Source organism: Anas acuta, chromosome 14 (genome assembly GCF_963932015.1).
Source record: "Anas acuta chromosome 14, bAnaAcu1.1, whole genome shotgun sequence".
NCBI lineage: Eukaryota > Metazoa > Chordata > Aves > Anseriformes > Anatidae > Anas > Anas acuta.
Window position 1 is genome coordinate 2,112,254 of NC_088992.1, and position 17,893 is coordinate 2,130,146.

General features: G+C 40.3%; 2 protein-coding genes across 6 annotated transcripts in view; both read left to right on the forward strand.

Annotated features, from left to right (window-relative positions):
- The window catches only part of ACSL6 (acyl-CoA synthetase long chain family member 6), a 57,212-nt gene extending 52,251 nt beyond the window's left edge, over positions 1 to 4,961 (forward strand). For all 3 annotated transcript variants that reach the window (XM_068697927.1, XM_068697929.1, XM_068697928.1), the window contains one exon: positions 150 to 4,961. In XM_068697927.1, the coding sequence (XP_068554028.1) occupies positions 150 to 290 (141 nt within the window). In that variant the 3' untranslated portion in view covers positions 291 to 4,961. The remainder of the gene's footprint in view (positions 1 to 149) is intronic.
- Positions 4,962 to 5,338: 377 nt separating this feature from the next.
- MEIKIN (meiotic kinetochore factor) lies at positions 5,339 to 17,114 on the forward strand. Of its 3 annotated transcripts, none has more exons than XM_068697932.1 (13): positions 5,339 to 5,941; positions 7,458 to 7,545; positions 7,769 to 7,847; positions 8,805 to 8,865; positions 9,713 to 9,859; positions 10,225 to 10,344; positions 10,582 to 10,618; positions 11,849 to 11,910; positions 12,587 to 12,681; positions 13,048 to 13,230; positions 13,588 to 13,677; positions 14,464 to 14,587; positions 16,887 to 17,114. In XM_068697932.1, the coding sequence occupies exons 1-13, from the start codon at positions 5,503 to 5,505 to the stop codon at positions 16,928 to 16,930; spliced, it is 1,569 nt and encodes a 522-aa protein (XP_068554033.1). In that variant the 5' UTR covers positions 5,339 to 5,502; the 3' UTR covers positions 16,931 to 17,114. The 3 variants fall into 3 exon arrangements, with proteins under 3 accessions (XP_068554033.1, XP_068554031.1, XP_068554034.1); XM_068697930.1 differs by having other exon boundaries at positions 5,340 to 5,941; positions 11,849 to 11,925; XM_068697933.1 differs by lacking the exon at positions 5,339 to 5,941 and adding an exon at positions 5,966 to 6,485 and having other exon boundaries at positions 11,849 to 11,925.
- Positions 17,115 to 17,893: the final 779 nt, after the last annotated feature.

A 17,893-nucleotide genomic window follows, 5' to 3' on the forward strand; every position in this document is an offset into this window, starting at 1 on the left:
GGTGTTACCACCTGGGCACTTGAGGGAATCCTGGGGGCCTGTCGAAGGGTCCCAGGAATGCAGGAGGGACAAGGTGCTGTACGAAGTCTTGCTCACAGAATGTGGTGCCTGTGATCTCTGCTACAAATATATCCCTTTTTTTATTCCAGGTAAAAGCCATTTACATTCACTCTGATATGTTCTCAGTACAAAACGGTTTGTTGACACCAACGTTAAAGGCTAAGAGACCAGAACTGAGAGATTACTTCAAAAAACAAATAGAAGAGCTATATTCCAGCATCTCCATCTGAAACCACAGGAAGAATCTTCTGAATAATGGACTTTGTAGCAATATTAGAGTAATACTCAAAAGTACAGAGCCAGAATGACACAGCTGAAACGGATAAGCATCTGAATCTTACATTTGAGCCTTTTGTTTTAGGATTTCACCACTAACCATGTTTTCCCTTTTCCTTTTTTTTTTTTTTTTCATCAGGTGTGATACAATTTTTACTCTATGTACACAGTAGGGCACTACCAAGAATTATGCTAAGTTGCCACGAAATATACAGCAATTTCAATCCATGACCAAGTAAATTATGGAAACTTATCTTATTAATAACTACAAATATTTCAAATTAAACTAGGGAAAACTTCAGGTATGTCTGTTGATATTTGATTGTATATAACCTAACATGTTAGAGACTAAAATTGTGCATAATTCAATAATGTGGTCTACCTCAAGCTATCAGTGATTGATGGTGAAAGCCTATTTTCCCTGATCTGGAACTTCAAGCTGGATATTGGTTTATATATTAAGTGATAGTTTTTATATTTTCCAGGACGTAAATTGCATCGATTTGATTTAATCATTAATGACCTAACAACCAGAATAGAAATAGGAACAAATCTCCTGGTATTTGTACTTAACAGGCCTAGTAGTATACTGCACCTAAGGGATTAATATTACCTTGAGGTTATAAGAACACTCTAGCAAGCGGTAGGGTAGAAGTCCCCCTGTTCCTCTCCATCCAAACCCAGCCCACCCACGGCATGCTGACTTCTCCCCAGGGCCTCCTCCAGTGCAGCCCTCGTGGGCATCCCAGCGACTCAAAGGGTGCTGGAGTGCTGCTGGCTCTGTGGAGCTGAGCAAAGCAAAAAAGCCTGCACGAGAGCCAGTGCAGTTGAGCTTGCATTAACCCATGTGCTCTCGGTCCCTAATTTATTACTTTACATGCTGCTAATACTGCATAGTCCGGTCGGGCCAGCTCCCTTTCAGCACAGCACTATGGAGATGGAGCATATCCTCGGGCACGCTGGGATGAGGAAGGAACACTGCTCCGGATGGGCTGCGAGAGCTGTTTTGGTTGCAAGGTGACACGGCGTGGTAGAGCCCTGGACGTGGCTGCAGAAAGGGCTGCTAGGAAAACATCCCCACATTCTGATGCCTCGGTTCCCACTGACATCGCTGCCAGTGGCCTCTCTGGGAAAAGCAGCAAACTTTGGGATGAAGCCTTGGATTCACAACCAGCCGCAGCCATTGGAAGGGGTCAAATCCCCAGTGGAACAGGAATGGATGCTGGAGCTCTCTCCTGATGTAAAGCACAGTACAAAGCAACCAGGAAAGTGTAATGTCAGGTACTGTGAATACTGGGACTGTTGGTGGCTTCCTCCTGTGAACAGGGTCCTACACATATCCGTGTGTGTTAATAGCTGCTGTTTGTTGCACCAGAGCGTGCTAGCATGGAGCTGTGCCTCCTAGATCCTTCCTTGCTAGGACAGTGAGAGCACACATTTTTTTCTCTTAGACTGAAATCCATTGTAGGCTTTTGAAGCTAAAAGATTAAATTATTAATCTGAATTATCTCTCATTTTCCCTCTGAAATTCCACTGCATGCTTTAAAAATTAAATAAATTGAGTTAATGAGTTAGTTTTACACAAAGACTGATTTATTGCAGTAATTTCAGAACAAAGTGGTACGAAGGAAATGGTATCTGTTAGCATAATCACTCACACACAGAACAAGGCAATCTGAACTATCAAATGTGGAAGTGTTTGTCTGAGTCCCTTTTGTGCCCGATTCCTCATTTGATTCCAGTGTAATGATTCATATCAGTCCAAGGCAAGTCAGAAATATCACTGCTGTGACCAGATGGTATTGTACGTTCATTTTTTTTCCAATATACACAGCAACAGCATCTCCGGGGAGTTTGGGTGTGTGGCATGAATAACTGTACAAAATCTGGCTCTTTAGATCAGGTCACACAGGAGTTTAATCTCTGAGGAGTCTAGTCCGTCTCCTGTCTGTATCAGCCAAAAGACAGCAGTCACAAGCTTCAAAGCAAGGAAGAGCTAGACTCAGTACAATTCCCTCCCTTGAATTAAAATAAAGGTAACTAGGCATCGAAGAAAGTATAGAAAAGCTGTTTTCCACTGACCTTTTTCTACCACCTGAATTGAATTCACTTTTCTCCTAAGGTGATTTCAGTTTACCAGACTTTTCTGGACCACTGAACTCTGTACAAGAAGGGAAGCTCCCAGCACGAGTTTACTTAAGGCTTGGATGGCTGTTATCTGTAAGCGTGTAATGCTGCTTTGTTACTCGATAATAAAAGGAAAAATATGGACCACAATAGGATGAAGCAAAATTTGAGATAAATTTGAGAGAAATTCACTTCTGAAGTGTGATTATTTTCAGAGCTTGTGGAAAGCTGTTCGAATAAACTAAGAGCTGTCTCTATTACTTTCTTGTGTAATCAGATTTTCCTCTGCCGATGACTCTCTCACCATAACCATAACAAATGTTGCAAGAGATTAAAACTTGCCATGAGTACATGCACAAGGCATGTGCTAGGCATAAACATGCTTCTCTTCAAATTCCAGGAATGTTTGTTTTTCTTTGAGCTCTCTTAAACTCATCTACTTCTTGTGACCACCAAGGAAACCCCCAGGGTTGTCCAGGAACCAGTTTATTTTTTTTTTTCTCAAGATAACCAATTACGAAATTAATTTCTAATACACTTCTTATTTAAGGAGTTGAGACTCGAGAGCCATTGCACAAACGGCAATGCATGTTACGCTTCTCTGTAAACAGCTCTACTCTTGATGGCTTAAAGATGACTGTTTTTAACTACTGTCGTTACGGCGTTCATTCTGCAACCAAGTACATGAGAAAACACAACCAGCCCGCTGAAATCAGCACAGCTCTGCTCTGGTACTGCAGGTGGGATTTGTGCAAAAAACACCTTTGCCTTGAGCAGTCAAGTGTGATAAAGTAATTTTACAGCCCCTTTTCCCCAGAAGGCTTGGTAGTTTGTGTGCTGCAGATTGCGACTTTCTGTATTCTCTGACTTGTTAAAAATGGGAGGTTCTTCCTGGGCCTGGTGCTATGCCTGTGAAATCACTGGAAGACTGCCTCCAGTGCTTGTATATGAAAATCAGAGTAACATACTATTTCCAGGAAGAGAATATTGCTTCGTTATATATTTTGTATGTTCTTTGCTCAATATATTGCACAGACAAAATACCATTCTGCCACAGAAATGGTCAAAGACACACACAAGTGTGCACAGAAACCATGAGACAGTCTTAATGGTCTTAATGCCACGTTGGCAGAATTGCACAGAATTATTCTGTCCTGAAAGGCACATTTACAGGTTAAAATAGTTGATATAGATCAGGTAAAGAGAAATGGTGAGTTGTTTATTGATAAAGTACTATTTTGCAATCTATCATCACTATTAGTAAGTATGTATCCGCATCAGTAAAGTCCAATGTCATTTTTTGCCATGGATATGATTTTTTTTTTTTTTGCTTATAACAAAATAACCTGACTTACACAATCTTCTGGAATGAAACAAATCAACTAATGTTATTATTCTTATTATTATTTTCCATGTGTTAAAAGCACAAACTGGTGATCTATATGTAAATAAATTGCTACAAGATGAATGTAAACTGGGAAATAATATACTATTTTTGCATGGTAATGGATTACTTAAAGATCTCTTGATGCCTTATGTAAAATTTGGCAAAGCATTTTATTTAGAGGCAATTCTATCTGCATACTCTTTGTTTCTATATCTCATTTTGGTTTTGTCTGTGGGGGGAAAAAAATGTTGATACCAGAATTAGATTTTTGTTTCTTCTTGGAATTAACATTCTTCAGTACTTTGCACATTTAATGGTTTCTACTCTGTACTTTCTCCTGTTAAATGATGAAGCTGAACCTGTTCTTTTTGGAGGAGAGATCTGGATACCTGTAGTAACTGGGAGGAATACAACTTCAGATCTGTGGAATTGTTCCAAAATAAAATGTTTTCTGAGGCATCTAGAGCCCCTTTAAGCCCTTCACTTCATTTCAGCTTTTGTTATATATTTTAGCAAAGTACAAGCAGCAAACAAATGAGGCATTTTCCTAAGTGTTGCCTATTCTATTTTTGACTGAAAGTGAAGGGATCAAAATAGAACATATACATTTGTGTAAAAAAAAATAATTAACTGTAAATTTTTCCGTTTTGGTATATTAGCATGTATATCAAAAAGTCAGCTATGGAAACTTTTGTAAAGAATTAAACTGTCACATTTCTCAGAACTGCTCCTACGATTTTCTCATTGACTGACATACAATAAAATCTCTTTTTTAAAATCTGTTGTTACTCCAGCACTCTGTCCTCTGTATGAAGAAATTCAGAATGTGTGCCTATACGAAACGCGTTGTACAAAAAAATAATAAAATAACGACCAAAGGAATATTGGAACCTGAGATTGATTTTAGCAATCTTCTACAAAAAAAAATAGTTGCAAAGTCCTCTGAAGATGCAGCAGTCTTTCTGTAATGGTTTCATTTTTTTTATTTTAAATCAATAATAATATAACAAAATGTATATGCTTGTTTAATATTAATTGACAATTGGGAATGCATAGTATTTTTTCAGACTATGTGTCTAAAACAATAAACTTTAAAAGCATTCAGTCTCCATTCCAGTTTTTGCGTGCAGTTGCATCTATCCCTTCGCTGCTCACCCAGCAATGCCAAGGGATTATTTTATTATTGTGCCTTTATTATTTTATTGTGCCTTGTTAAAGAAGGAGCGAGATTCCTCTGCTCTGTAACCACAAGCTGAAGCACCAGGTTTGATCACCAAAGGGAATATAAGGTAAGGATTCTGCCTGCGGGGCGTGTCGCCGACCTAAATCCACCTGCAGGTTTGTTAGTCACGGTCAGAGCCCACAAGCCAAAGCCACCAGACGGAAGAGTGGGACGGGGCGGGAAGTTTCATGGGAAATGGTACTTTTTGGTGATTCACTTTTCGCCAGAAACCAGGGCCTGGCGCTGGCTTTACAGCTGCAGCCTGCCAGCACCTCCCAGCCGGCCGTAGCCTGAGGAACCCAGGGCTGAGCCCAGGGGCGCGCCCAGCCGGGGGCAGCTCCCTTCAGCTTCCATTTCTCCCTCACGCCCCCCCGAGCCGTTGATTTCTCCCCCCGCGGGCACAAATCCCTCTCAGGCCCAACATTTATTGATGCAACGCCCAGGAAAATTCACCCCTCCCCGCTCCTCCGCAGCCACCTCAGCCCAGGCGGAGCCGAGCCGGGCGCCCCCCCGACCCCACACCGAGCACCCCCGGGGGCTGCTCCCCTCACGGAGGGGACCGAGAGGGACGGAGCCACACCGGGGGGGCTCCGGGCTCCGCGCATGCGAGCCGGGCTCCGGCTGTCCCAGCCCAACGTCGCCCGGGGGCGGTTGGAGGTGGCCGGGTGGCTGTGGAGAGGGCGGCCCCGGGGCTCCCCGGAGGGGAATGGAGCGGTGCCGGAGGCCGGGCGGCGGCAAGGCTCCGAGGAAGAAGCGCTCCTCGTCCCCGCTGCCCGGCGGGGCGGCTGCCCTGAGGCGGCCCGGGGCGCTGCAGCCCTGCCGGCGGCGGCTGTTCGGGAGCGCGGCGCCCCGCGGGCCGCAGCCCGGCTGTAAGCGGCGCCGCTCCTTCCCCGCCGCCATGGTGGGGGGCGCGGGGTTTGGCCCAAAATGGAGGGTTTTGGGGCAATTTGGGAGGCAGGTTGGGGTGCTGGGCGGGCTGGGGTCGCTTGGTTTGGGTTTGTTGTGCTCGTTGTGGGCTGAGCAGGTTGGTGCTGCCTCTGCCTCACTGCCTGGGAGGAGCGGGGCAGGAGGCAGGGCCCTCTGCTCTGTCCTAGCCATTAGTGAGCAATAAAAAGGAGTTTTCTGTTTCGGAAGGGACTTCTTTCTCTATTTTTGGCCAGTGAACCACTTCCTCTGGAGACAGCGTGACAAAGCCCTTGCCCACCTCTGGAAGGAGGCTTTAAAAATTTGCGTAAAGCTGTTCCTCGAAAGGAGCGGCCTCACAGTAGTGTAGAAGTTTGCCCATCTCCCCTTAGGATTTGGAGGCTTTAAAGAAAAAAATGTGGTCAGAACGGGATTAAAAACTGACAGGAGTCTTGGGACTTGCTAACGTAAATGGGGAAGGTCAGTGTGGGATGTCTCCGTGGTCTATGGGTAAGAGTTTAAAGGAATTTACAGAGTTTAAAGGGTGCAGTGAGCATCGCTTCTGGTCTTGGCTGTGCTCTGCTGGCATGTGCTTGTGGTGGTGTGTGGTTCTCTTGTACAGCAAGCAGCTGCTGGGGTCTGTTTGCTTATACTTGGGTGTATGTGGAAGAAAGAAGGAAGGGGGTGAGTTCTGATCGTATGTTGTCCAGCCCTGAAACCCAGGGAGTTTTAGCTGAAGGGCCCTGTACGATGCTAGGGCAATGCAGCACTCAGATGTGTTTCTTAGCATGGAGATGCTTTTTTAACTTGCTGTCCTAAATGTGCGACTCTAGGTAGGCTATTTCAAACTCTAGGCTACTGAAAATAAAACATAAAGCTCTGAAACCTCTAAAATTAGCTTGAAGATTTTAAAATGTGTCTCTGATTTGTATCAGAGAATTACAGAATGGCTTGGGTTGGAAGGGACCTTAAAGATAATCAAATTCAAATCCCCTGTCACTGCCAGGGATACCTCCCACTAGCCCAGGTTGCTCAAAGCCCCATACAGCCTGGCCTGTTTTTTAAGTAATTTTGTCATCACCTTTGGGTTATATACAGTGAGGACCAATTTTTATGTAGAAGTATGTAGATTATGATGTTACTAATAAACTCCATTTAAAGCTAGTTTAGACTCAAAGTTCTTTTGGGCATGGTATAACAAAGGTCACTTCCAAGGTGGTCTGTTTTTCTTTCAACTAACAGATTTCTAAAACACCTGCTGCTGTTTTTTGGTCTTGTTGATAGGCTGATGAAAAAAAAGCTTGGGTAGAAATAATAAACCAAATCTAGACTTTGCTATATTTGTGAAAAAACAGGGTCAAAAACTGTTGTGAGCATGGACAAGAGAGATTAAGATACTTAAAGGTGTTGTAATTAGAAATATTCAGTTAAATTCTAACATTAAAACTCAAACTGCCAAACTAAATACTTCTCATTCCCTAGGCCTGAAAGGAAAATCCAGTGTGAAAACCTTACCAAAAATTAAAGAAGGTCTTGAAGCCACCGAAGTGAGCCATTCATCCAACCAAAGGTCTGTTAGAATATGTTTAAATGCACCATAATTAACGCTACCTAATAATTTATATTGTTTTGCCTCTATGAGATGCCTCTTGGAGATGCACAGTCTGAATTCCTGGCAAACTGATACTTCTCAGGCTAGTTGTTGACAGCTCATAAACACATTTTTTAGTTTATGTCAGCTTCCTCTAGCTCCATGTATTGAGCTGAACTCTGTTCTGCTTTCTCAAATGCAGCATACAAGTGAATGTCAAAGAAATACCAGGCTTGGAAAAAAATGAGGAGAATATAGAAGACAGCACTGTACCGCTGGAGGTGAGAAAGCTGCTTTGCTATTTACCTAACACTGAAAAGTGACGTTAAATTCTTTCTCTACTCAAGCAGAGCTTCTTGTGAGTTATATACATGCGTGCACACATTTTCCAGCCATAATGTGGTCCTCTAGTTCAGTGGCATTTTCCTGTGGTTTTGCCAGCAGAGAAGCTGTTGGTGCTATTGGTAGCATGGCAGAACACCAATGCAAATTACAGAATCACGGAATCAATCACAGAATTTCTAGGTTGGAAGAGACTTCAAGATCATCGAGTCAAACAAATTGTCTTTGGCAAGCCACTGTTGTGCTATTCCCCACATTTGTACAACTGGAACAAAGAATTTCAAGAGGACTGAGCAGAACTGTTCCAGGACAGTTAATGCTGCAGTTGCATAAAAAATAGGTCATCACGTGTGTTTGAAGTGAAATCTTTTACAAGGGCCTTAAGCAATAGTGATTAAAATATTTTTCTTCAAAAAAAAAAAAAAATTAGCTTTCTCTTAGAGTCTGCCAATTTACATGTCCTGCAAATGTTTCATAGAATACGTTGTGTAAACCATGTATAGTTGTCTGTGTTTGTAGGACCAGTCTGGGATGCTGAAAACGTGCAGCATGAGTTGTGCCTAACTAAAGATCAAGACAAGGAAAGTCATAACTCCACTGCTCTTACGTATAACTTCAGCTGATGTCAGAATGTCACTGGAATTCTCACCCAGCAAAGCCTGTAGGATCAAATTAATGGGTACTGGTTATGGATTTTAGAACTGTAGGTCAACTTGCAGATTCATTGATGGCACATGAAAACAGTGCTACAAATTATGCTCTGAAGAGCGAGTTTAGGCGATAAAGTACCAGACAGGAAGTTTCTTAGCGTCTGTTAATGCAGGAATACGTGTAACTGCATTTATTTGTCTATGCCCGGTTTTCTTAAGTTGTTTGTGTTGGTCATTTAATTTCAGGAATCTCTGATAATCGACTTTGAAAGTAGAGACAGTCTGAAAAATGCTGATGTTACTTCGGGTGAGTATGGTGATACTACATTATATTACAGAATAAATTGTATCTGTATAAAACTAAATGTAAAAAATCATCATTGAATTGTAATGGTATTTCTAGAAAAGTATTGGTGTGCTGTTCTTGTATGTTATGAAACAGTAAAGGTGTTGTGATCTTTGGCTAGACTTCTGCCTCTTATTTCAGCATGTGCTTGGTTCACATGACTTGGCTGTAGGCAGCCAAAAAAGCACAGGAAATATTCCAAGCAGGTGAGTGTGCCTTGTTTTTAAGGTCTTTTGCATGGCCAGCATACTTCTAGCAAGTCAAAAAGCTACTGATCTCAAACTTCCTGTGCCTGTGTTTATTTTAAAATCTTCTGAGAGAACTATCTAGCTTATTCATTAGGAAAAAAGGGGGGAGGAATGGGGAAGAGGCTATTAATATTACCTGCTGAGGGGAAGGCTGCAACACCTGAGACTGTCTTGAGTCCAGCCTGGTGAAAACACATGATCTCGGTTTCGTTGTTGACAGAACTACTTGTTGACATGAGTTCTTCAATTTACTCAAACACTCATTTTTAAAAGCTTGTTTCTAAATGGTTCTTCAGAAGATAAATCTGGCTGAGGTTTATCAGAGGCTAAATTCTTCAGGTATTTCTAGTGAGCCTTGGATAAGGAAGGTGACTTCTGGTAGCTTATGGTAGTATAAAACAGGTGTCAGGATGTCCTTTGTTTTTAACTGTGTTATGAATCAGTATAAAAATATTGAATTGGTAATATTTAACTTGTCACGGGAGTGGAATTTAGATAAGGAAGTCATAATGGTTTGTACAAGATCTGGAATCCTTTTTTTTTTTTGCCTCTCTCTCCAGATACAGGAATGACTCTTCCCACAGGCGTTTCAACATTTCTCCTGGAGTGTTTAGATACAGATTCAACTGAAGATTATAACACAGGTGCAAGTGAAAGCCTGAGCAGTTGTCCATCCCCTGAAACTTTCAGAGATGACGAAGGTTTAGGTGAGACTTCAGTTGTTTTTTTTTGAATTGTTTGATGCCAAAAAAAAAATCAGGGAACTATCTACAATAGAAAGATTAGTGGTCTCTGTTGGTGTGATGCACCAGGACAGATTTTTGCCATGAGCCAAACTGTGCTTAATGTAGAAACTGTACGTCTGATCTTCCAATCCAGAGCGAATCGGGACCTGATCTAATTTGAATTGTACTGGAAGCTTAAAGTATTTGCTGTTAATACAAGCTGTTTGAAGGGAATGACCAGCTAATAAGGTTGTCTTGCAAATGAGATTTCTGTTGGTTTGGTCAAAATTTTAGTTACTCACTCAATTTTAGTATGGGAAGCTTGCATTTATATCTTCTGTGTCCAGGGAGAAGTAACCCTTACTTCGAGGACTTCATTAAATACAAGAACTCCACGCTCCTGGACTCCAGCAAAGCAGTGGCCATAGATGAGATACCACAGATCTCAAATCTTTCAGCAATATTAGGTAATTATTTTCTACAATACTAAATAATATATCCATAAACAAATTTCACTGTAATACAAGGGACCTGTATGAAATGTGTATTGATCATTTTATTTAACACGTGTCTGAGTAATGGGGAATAGCATCTTGCTGGAGTTCTATGTTTGCTTTTAATATTTTGCTTTATAATTTATTAGCATACACACTGTCTGGCTTGCTTAGCTTTTTGTTTTAAAGTTTAGATTTTGTGTTTTTTAGAACCTGTATTGGAAGATTTTCAAGACCAATACGCAAGGTAATCTGCAAAGCAGACTTTTGATGCACCTGAATTCTTAGGTTTTTCCTCTTTTAAATGATATTTTGGGCAGTATGAATAAGCATGTGATCCTGCAAACACTTCTGGTGAGTTTCAACTGCCTGTGTCCCCACTAACTTTCAAATTGATGCATTAAGACAAGCAGGTATGAGTTTGCTTTATGGACTTCTCTTTCAGTAGTGCAGCTGTAGGGAAATTGGTGACAGAAAACCCAGCACAGGACTTTATGGAAGTGGATGTTTATCTGCATAATCCCTGAATAAGTTGCTTTTATCCACTTGTACTCCCTTTGTCAGATTTCATTCAGTTGAAAACACGAGGTGTGTATGCCCAGGTGGTCTGGTCAGGATTACCTGTGAAGTACAGACTGAGAGGAGCACCTGTTATCAGCTCCTTATTTTCAGTGCTTGCACAGGACAAAATTAGCCTTTTGTAGATCTTTTATTTTCTGTGGGAGTCATTAGCTAACGTGGGGGCCCTCCTTTGCTTCAGGATCCTGCTGAGTTCAGCTTTCATAAATCTTAGGCCAGGTTGCTGCCCGTTATTTTTGTTTTGTTTGTTTTATTGGGGTTGTATTTTTCCCTAACAGGAACGGTATATGTGATGTGCTGCAACCCTGTTGCTGTCCTCCCGTCGTTAGGATGCCAGGTTCTTTTTTGGCAAATCAGCTGTGCTGTGGTTTTATCACAATGCATGGCCTTCTATATGCTGGCTTTGTCACAGTGCAGGCCTTGTGCTTCTGGCATAGACTCACGTTCCTCATATTTGTTTCTTGGAATGATATCCTTTCTTATAACGCTTGTGCTGCTGTTTCCAGTTTTACACACACACATTTCCATTCATATGTTTTGTAAATTATCTTGATACAATCTTACTATGTTACACATCTCTACACAACTCAATCTGAGTTTTATCGTGATCCTAAGTTTTCCCCTGCATCCTCCTTAAATATGTTCTGTCCTTGCACGTTACAATGCTGAGAACTTTTCTTCAGTGACTGTCTTTTGTAGCTTTTAAATAGCAAGTATCTTCAGAATAAGCTGTTACTTGATGATAGATCATAACCTAACAAGTAACTGTGAAGTGTGTTTAGTAATTTTACAGACCCGTTTCACTCATTCTGTATTTTCCTATGATTTTCTTGTATGTTGTTTTATGAACATTAATTTTCGTTCAGAACAGATGACTGTTTTTTTTCTCTTCCCCTAGAAAGAGACCATCAAAATGCAATGATAGGTCTTCAGAATTAAGTGTTTCAACTACTCTGGCAGGTGAAGTATCACGAGGTAAGCTCAACGGTAGCTAGAAGGGAAAGTGTGAGTTGAAAATCTCATGCAGATAAGACTTGGTTCTAACTAACTTGTTAGGGGATGCCAAAAAATAAAACTGCATTGTTACATTTAATCACCTGTGATGCTCAGTGAAACTTCATTTTCTTATTTAACTTACCCAACAGCAAAACTCTGAGTCATAATACTTACTTTAACTTAGGTTCTATCACCCTTCACAAACAGCATGAGGAGTCCCTCCTGTAACTACAGTTCAGAAAGGTGACTGATGCAGTTCTGGCTCTGGACCAGGCATCACATAATTTTCCTCTGCTTAATTTGGCCTATAATAGCAGCAGAAGTTGCCACTGGCAAAGACTGCTGTGATTATGCAATTCCTCTGCTCCCATAGTATGTGTGTGTAGCAGTAAATAACCACGTGAGCATATAATTAATAAGCAACCTTATTTCCTCAAGGAAAGGGAGAGTAAAGAAGTAAAGCTGCCCTGTTGGGGGGAGGGAGAAAGAATTATGTTGAATAATAATTATGTTGAAGTAGGTATTTGTATGGGTGGATTTGGAACAACCTCTATTTAAAAACCATCCTGTAAGACATGGGTTGAAGAGTAGCCATGGTCATTGTTTCAAAATTAATTTGTTTGTTGGAAATTTATCACAGGTAAAAAAGCCTGTAAAATTACAACTGCAAGAGAGAGAACTCCAGACCTAAAAACTGGTATGCGCTGTTCTTCACGAATAGGACCGGAAAGAAAGGTGAAAGATGTTCAGTAAAGCAGCTAGGTTGTAACACAAATGACTTGCCTGTTGCTTGTACAGGTGGAAGTCCCCACCTAAAATTGTTGATGTGCATTCAAGTGTAGTTCCCGTGCAAGGAGTGCTTTCAGGCAATGGCACAGAGTGAGGACGTAGCTTGTGGCTTGCCTGTACTTCTGGATAGCTCCAGTAGTGCCCCTGGGCTCGCTGTCTCCCTGGGCTCACTGTTTTTTCAGACTGATTGTGTCACTGCTACCAACCCAGTTGTGCAGAGCTCAAGTATTATACTAAGATTCTTTTTGTTAGTGCTTACCAGGCTGTAAAGATTTGCTTTAGAACGTGAAATATAATTATTTCATCCTTTAGCCTGACATTCAGACTGCTGAACCCAAAGGGGTGAAGTGCAAGAGAAATGAAGAGTTTTCTAATCCGTTAGAAGATGATGCATCATCACTCAGTCAGCTTGAATCTGTCCCAGCAAATGTTTCAGCCAAATCAGTGGGGATGCCAGCAGAAGCACTGCCATCCAGACAGACAGATGCTGTGGTGGTAAGTATTTCCATTGTGCTCTGCTGATGAATAAAGGCATAAAATTGAAGTGAGAATTCTGAATCATGGCAAAAGTAGCAATTAAATAGGAAAAGTGTTAGGAAGTGGTTTATCCCCTACTTTTAAGGGGAACTCAAAAGTATTTTTTCTGGGCTGCAATGAACTGGTTCTCTGTCTTAATTTTGGAGTGCATGAGACAAAAAGCAAACAGCTGGAATTCAGTACTTAAATGCGAAGAACTGTTAGTAATTTTTAATGTAGCTCCTATAAAGCAGTATAGTCTACTAAGGGAATACTGTAGGAATAATAATGAATAGACAAGAATTTTGTATTTAATTCTTCTCTGTTTTTGTTTAGCAAATGAATTCTACTGTGCTGATCATGGAGAAAAATAAAGCCCTGGAAAACATTGATTATGTTCAGCGTGCAAAGCGTGCAAAGCTAGATGTGAGTGTGTATCCTGCTATACCTTTTTTAGTGATTAAAACCAAAAATCTTAGTTTTGTTTTTTTTTTTTTTTTTTGCATTTTTATGACATCTTCTAATGGAAAAACAGCACTTAGCCTTACTTGCGTTACCTCTTCTTTCCAAAAAAAACTTGCTATTTAAATGCCAGTTTGGATTCTCTGTCAGTAAAAGTAGTACTACCACTTCCGTCAGTATGGGAGTAGAAGTAATGTCTCTGTTACTTTCATGCCATAGCTTCCAACAAGTCAGCAAACTGTGATTTTTGTAGAAAAAGGGAAACTTTAAGTTGTAGAACTTAATATACTGATGCAAACAAGCTTCAGTTTATGAGCACTAGATTAACAAATAGAGAAGATCAGGGTCTTGTTATAGGCTGAAAACAAGAAGTAGGAGACTGGAGTCCTAAATCACATTTTTGAAGCAATAGAACATCTTTCACATGAGCCAACAAATGTTATCTAATTTGAATTGCTGTCTATTCTTTCATTGGGCGGTTATTGCTGCATGTTTTGTATTTTGATGGAGCTATAGCTTAGCTTGTCACCAGCCTCATCAGGGGAAAACTTATTCCTGAACAGCACCTGTCCATATGTAAATTCAGAAGAAATTGTTTGTGCATCTCTGAGCTCAGAAAAAGAAAATAATCTTCAGAGTCCAGAAGAAAAGAGTTCTAATGTTATGGCACCCCTTAAATCCAGTCTCTATGTGCTAGTGTGTACAGTACTATTAAATAGTTGTGTGAATGAAATGTCGCTATTTTTTCAGCCTTTGTGTTACGGAAAAGAAATCTGCTCCATTGTCAGAACTTCACCAGGTCACAGGTCTTCCAGGTGTCACCAAATTCCAGTTAACACAAAAGCGTTCTGCGTTCCTAAAGGAGTGCCTGAAGGTAATGGAATATTGAATTGATTGACTGTAAATGATAACTATTTGTGTTTAAAGGCTTTTTTAAAAATCTGAATATTTGGAAGAATCACAGCATTAAAGGTTAAAATGCCATGAAAACTTCAAATCCTGACTTAACGCTGTTTACCCATAGTAGTACTTACAAACAAACTACACTAACACTTTCTGCTCCAAGGGTCTTTGATATATCAATGCAGACAGTCTTAGGAATACAAAGGCTTCTTACCTGCCAGTGTAACAGTGCAAAGAGCTCACAAACTGTCCATATGCCTGCGTCTCACTACAGTCGGTTGACTCTTTCCCCAGCTGGCCTATAGAAATGTCACAGTATGGACTGGAAGGTAATACTAAAATAAGATCTTTTGTCTTTACAAGCCAATAACTTTCTATCTGTCTTGATTATCTGTTCATCTTTTAAGTACCTAAAGCTGCTTCTCCCACTGCCCAGTCAATAAGATGGTACAGAACAGGTTTTGCTAACTACTCAGTCGGCATCTCAACTTCTTCATAAAATTTTCATGTTTTCTGTTTCGTTATCATGGGAGTAACTTTGGTTGGCATTGTTAAGATATCAGCTGTTGAACAAATTGTATTTGAACAACCCTCTTTCCTGTCTGTAGTGTTAGCTTCACTTTCGATGTTCTTAGACAAGATATTCTGAAACTTCTGCTAAGTGTTTTCTTGTAGCAGAAAAAATGTGCTAGAAAATATTTGCCTATAGAGGGCTCAGCAAAATCGTGCTCTTGGCCACTAAGGGGGCACTGGGCGTTATGGTACTGATTAAGGTACAGGACAAGTTGAAGGTGAGTTCTTCTGAAGAAAACTAAAGCTTTGCACTTCAGTATGGCTAATTTACACTAATGTATAAGTTTTTGGAAAGAGAGATTTGTATAGAAAGACTGTCCCTAGCGGGTATTTAAGAAGAGCTGCTTTTGTCTGATCTGTCTTCAAAGCTGTGATTAAACTTCCAGAACAAGGCATTGCGTTGCACATCTCCAGTTTACTTTTTGCATTTTTAACTTAGCGTCAGTTTATTCAGATCTGTTAGCAGTGTTTCCATTTCATAGGCTAGATCATTAGAGACAGGAGGTGCTACTAGGGAATATCTGCACCTCTTCAAGTTGCTCCTAAACACAACTTTGAGCTTCATTGCTTTGAGCTTCATATGGAGACTCCCTAGAAAAGAAATCAATTTGTTTAGTAAGTTATTATCCTTTATCTTATTTCTAAGGTGAAGATGTTTGACTTTAGCATTCAGCTGCTGGCAGATTTTATGTCTTTCTCAGCTAAACTAAGCTCTTTAGCATCCACGTTTTTCCTCTGAAAGTAGTTCATGTAATAGGCTATGTTTTTCTTTAAAGATTGTCTATTTCTCCCTAAAGGTTTCTGTTCTCTTCTCTGAGACCCTCAGCACAGGGGGAAGCTCCTTTCTTCACTTCCTAGATTTTTTTAAAACAAGAATGAGAACTGTGTACAGAATTGTCTCATTGCTACCACAGAGTTAAAACTCCCTCCCTTTCTGATCTCTCTTGAAGTTTCTCAGTGCGCCACTGGATGGCATATGTCTTCCTAAATTTAAAACAGTTCTTTACAGACTGTGTCTCCAAGCTGTATTCGTCATGTATGCTGATTTAATTCAGAGTAGTGATGCTGTATAAGCATAATAGCGTTCAGAAATGCTGAATATGCACAAGTTTTCGATGGAATTGCAGGTTTCTAGCTCCACATACATGTATTCTCCTGCTTTAACACAGCTTGAGTGTGTGCAGCATCTAGAATGCAGGGAAGTGCTCTGAGTGTATGTGTTAACTAATGGCCATCATGTGATGCTTCCGCACAGATCAGGGAACTCAGCGTGACAAGGATGTAAGGTCATGTGCCTGAGAGAATTGTGGCAATACTGACCATAGGTCATACTTGGGAGGCGAGTGGATCTTAGAAAGTGTTGTTATCAGAACAGAAGTTGTTCTTTTGTTACTACTTTTCTAGAAGAATCTGGGAGTCAAGAATTAACTTTGACTGTTTAAGGGTGGGGGGATTTTTGTATGCTGGTTCTTTCCATCTCTACTTGAGGAGTCTTTTGGGTGATAACTCTTTTTTCATTAGGAATGGACGTGTGCTCAAAACTGTTTTTCTCTTCTCACTGACAACTGACTTAGAAGATTTAGGTTACTCCAAACAAGTTATAAATAAACTTTCTTAAACATTTCAACAGCTTGTCAGAGTAATAAGCTTTCTCTTACACTTGAAAATATCATTTAACTTGTCGTTTTTGTTCCCAGATATTATTACAAGTACCAAAAATTGGATCTGTAAACGCAGATGAGGCTTCTGGGTTTCAGCAGGAGTCAATAGAAGAAGCAAAGGGAGGTGAAACGGAAGTACTAATGAGTAATTAATGGCCATATTTTTTGGCATATGCATTATCTGAAACTTGGCATACTGTTTGCAGTAAGTCTGTAAATCCCTTACTTGTACACTTTAATATTAAATTTTTGTACAAGCAACTAGATCTTGTTCTGGGCATTGTTCTTTAAAAACTCTATAAAGACGCTTCTTCAGTTCGTTTAGATTTTTAAAAAGCGTGATTCAAGGACAGCAGACCAAATTGCATTAATGGATCTATTTTTGGTTCTTGTTGTGCCAAGACTTACAGATATTTTTCTTAGTGCTATTGGCATTTAAAAATGTGACCTCTGCATGAGATAGGAATACCCAGTTTTGGGGTGCTTACATCAGTCATCTGTAGCTTCTTAAAATTTCTTGGCTCATGTCCCCATCATGTTCCCAGGTTGCTCTCTACTTCCCTTGCTCAGGCTCTTTTGTAGAAATAAAGGAAGTTTTTTCATGTTTTAAAATAAGTTTATCTTTCTAGACACTGTGAAATCTGTTTCTCAGTATTATCATTATAGGTTTAGTCTATAAACAAATACTGTATAAATATATTGTATGGCTCAAGGTTAAAAACGATGCCATTACATTATTTTTCCTTTAAGCATTAGCAGAGGGAAGTAACTTGCCAGTAACTTGTTGAAGCCCTCTCAGGAAAGCTTCTAATTATTGATACCCTTGTTCTTACAAATGCTAAGCTGCTGATAATTAGGTATGCAAGAATCTAGAGCCCCTAGGAGATGCAGGTTAGCTCCCTGATACAGCTTTAAGGAAAATTAAGTTATGTATCTAATTAGTTGTGATTATGATGATTGTTCAAAGTAAAGGATGATCCAGAATAAAAGAGGTGTCTATAGTAAGGGTTATTCTCCGAGTCATAGGAAAAAACTTATTTTGT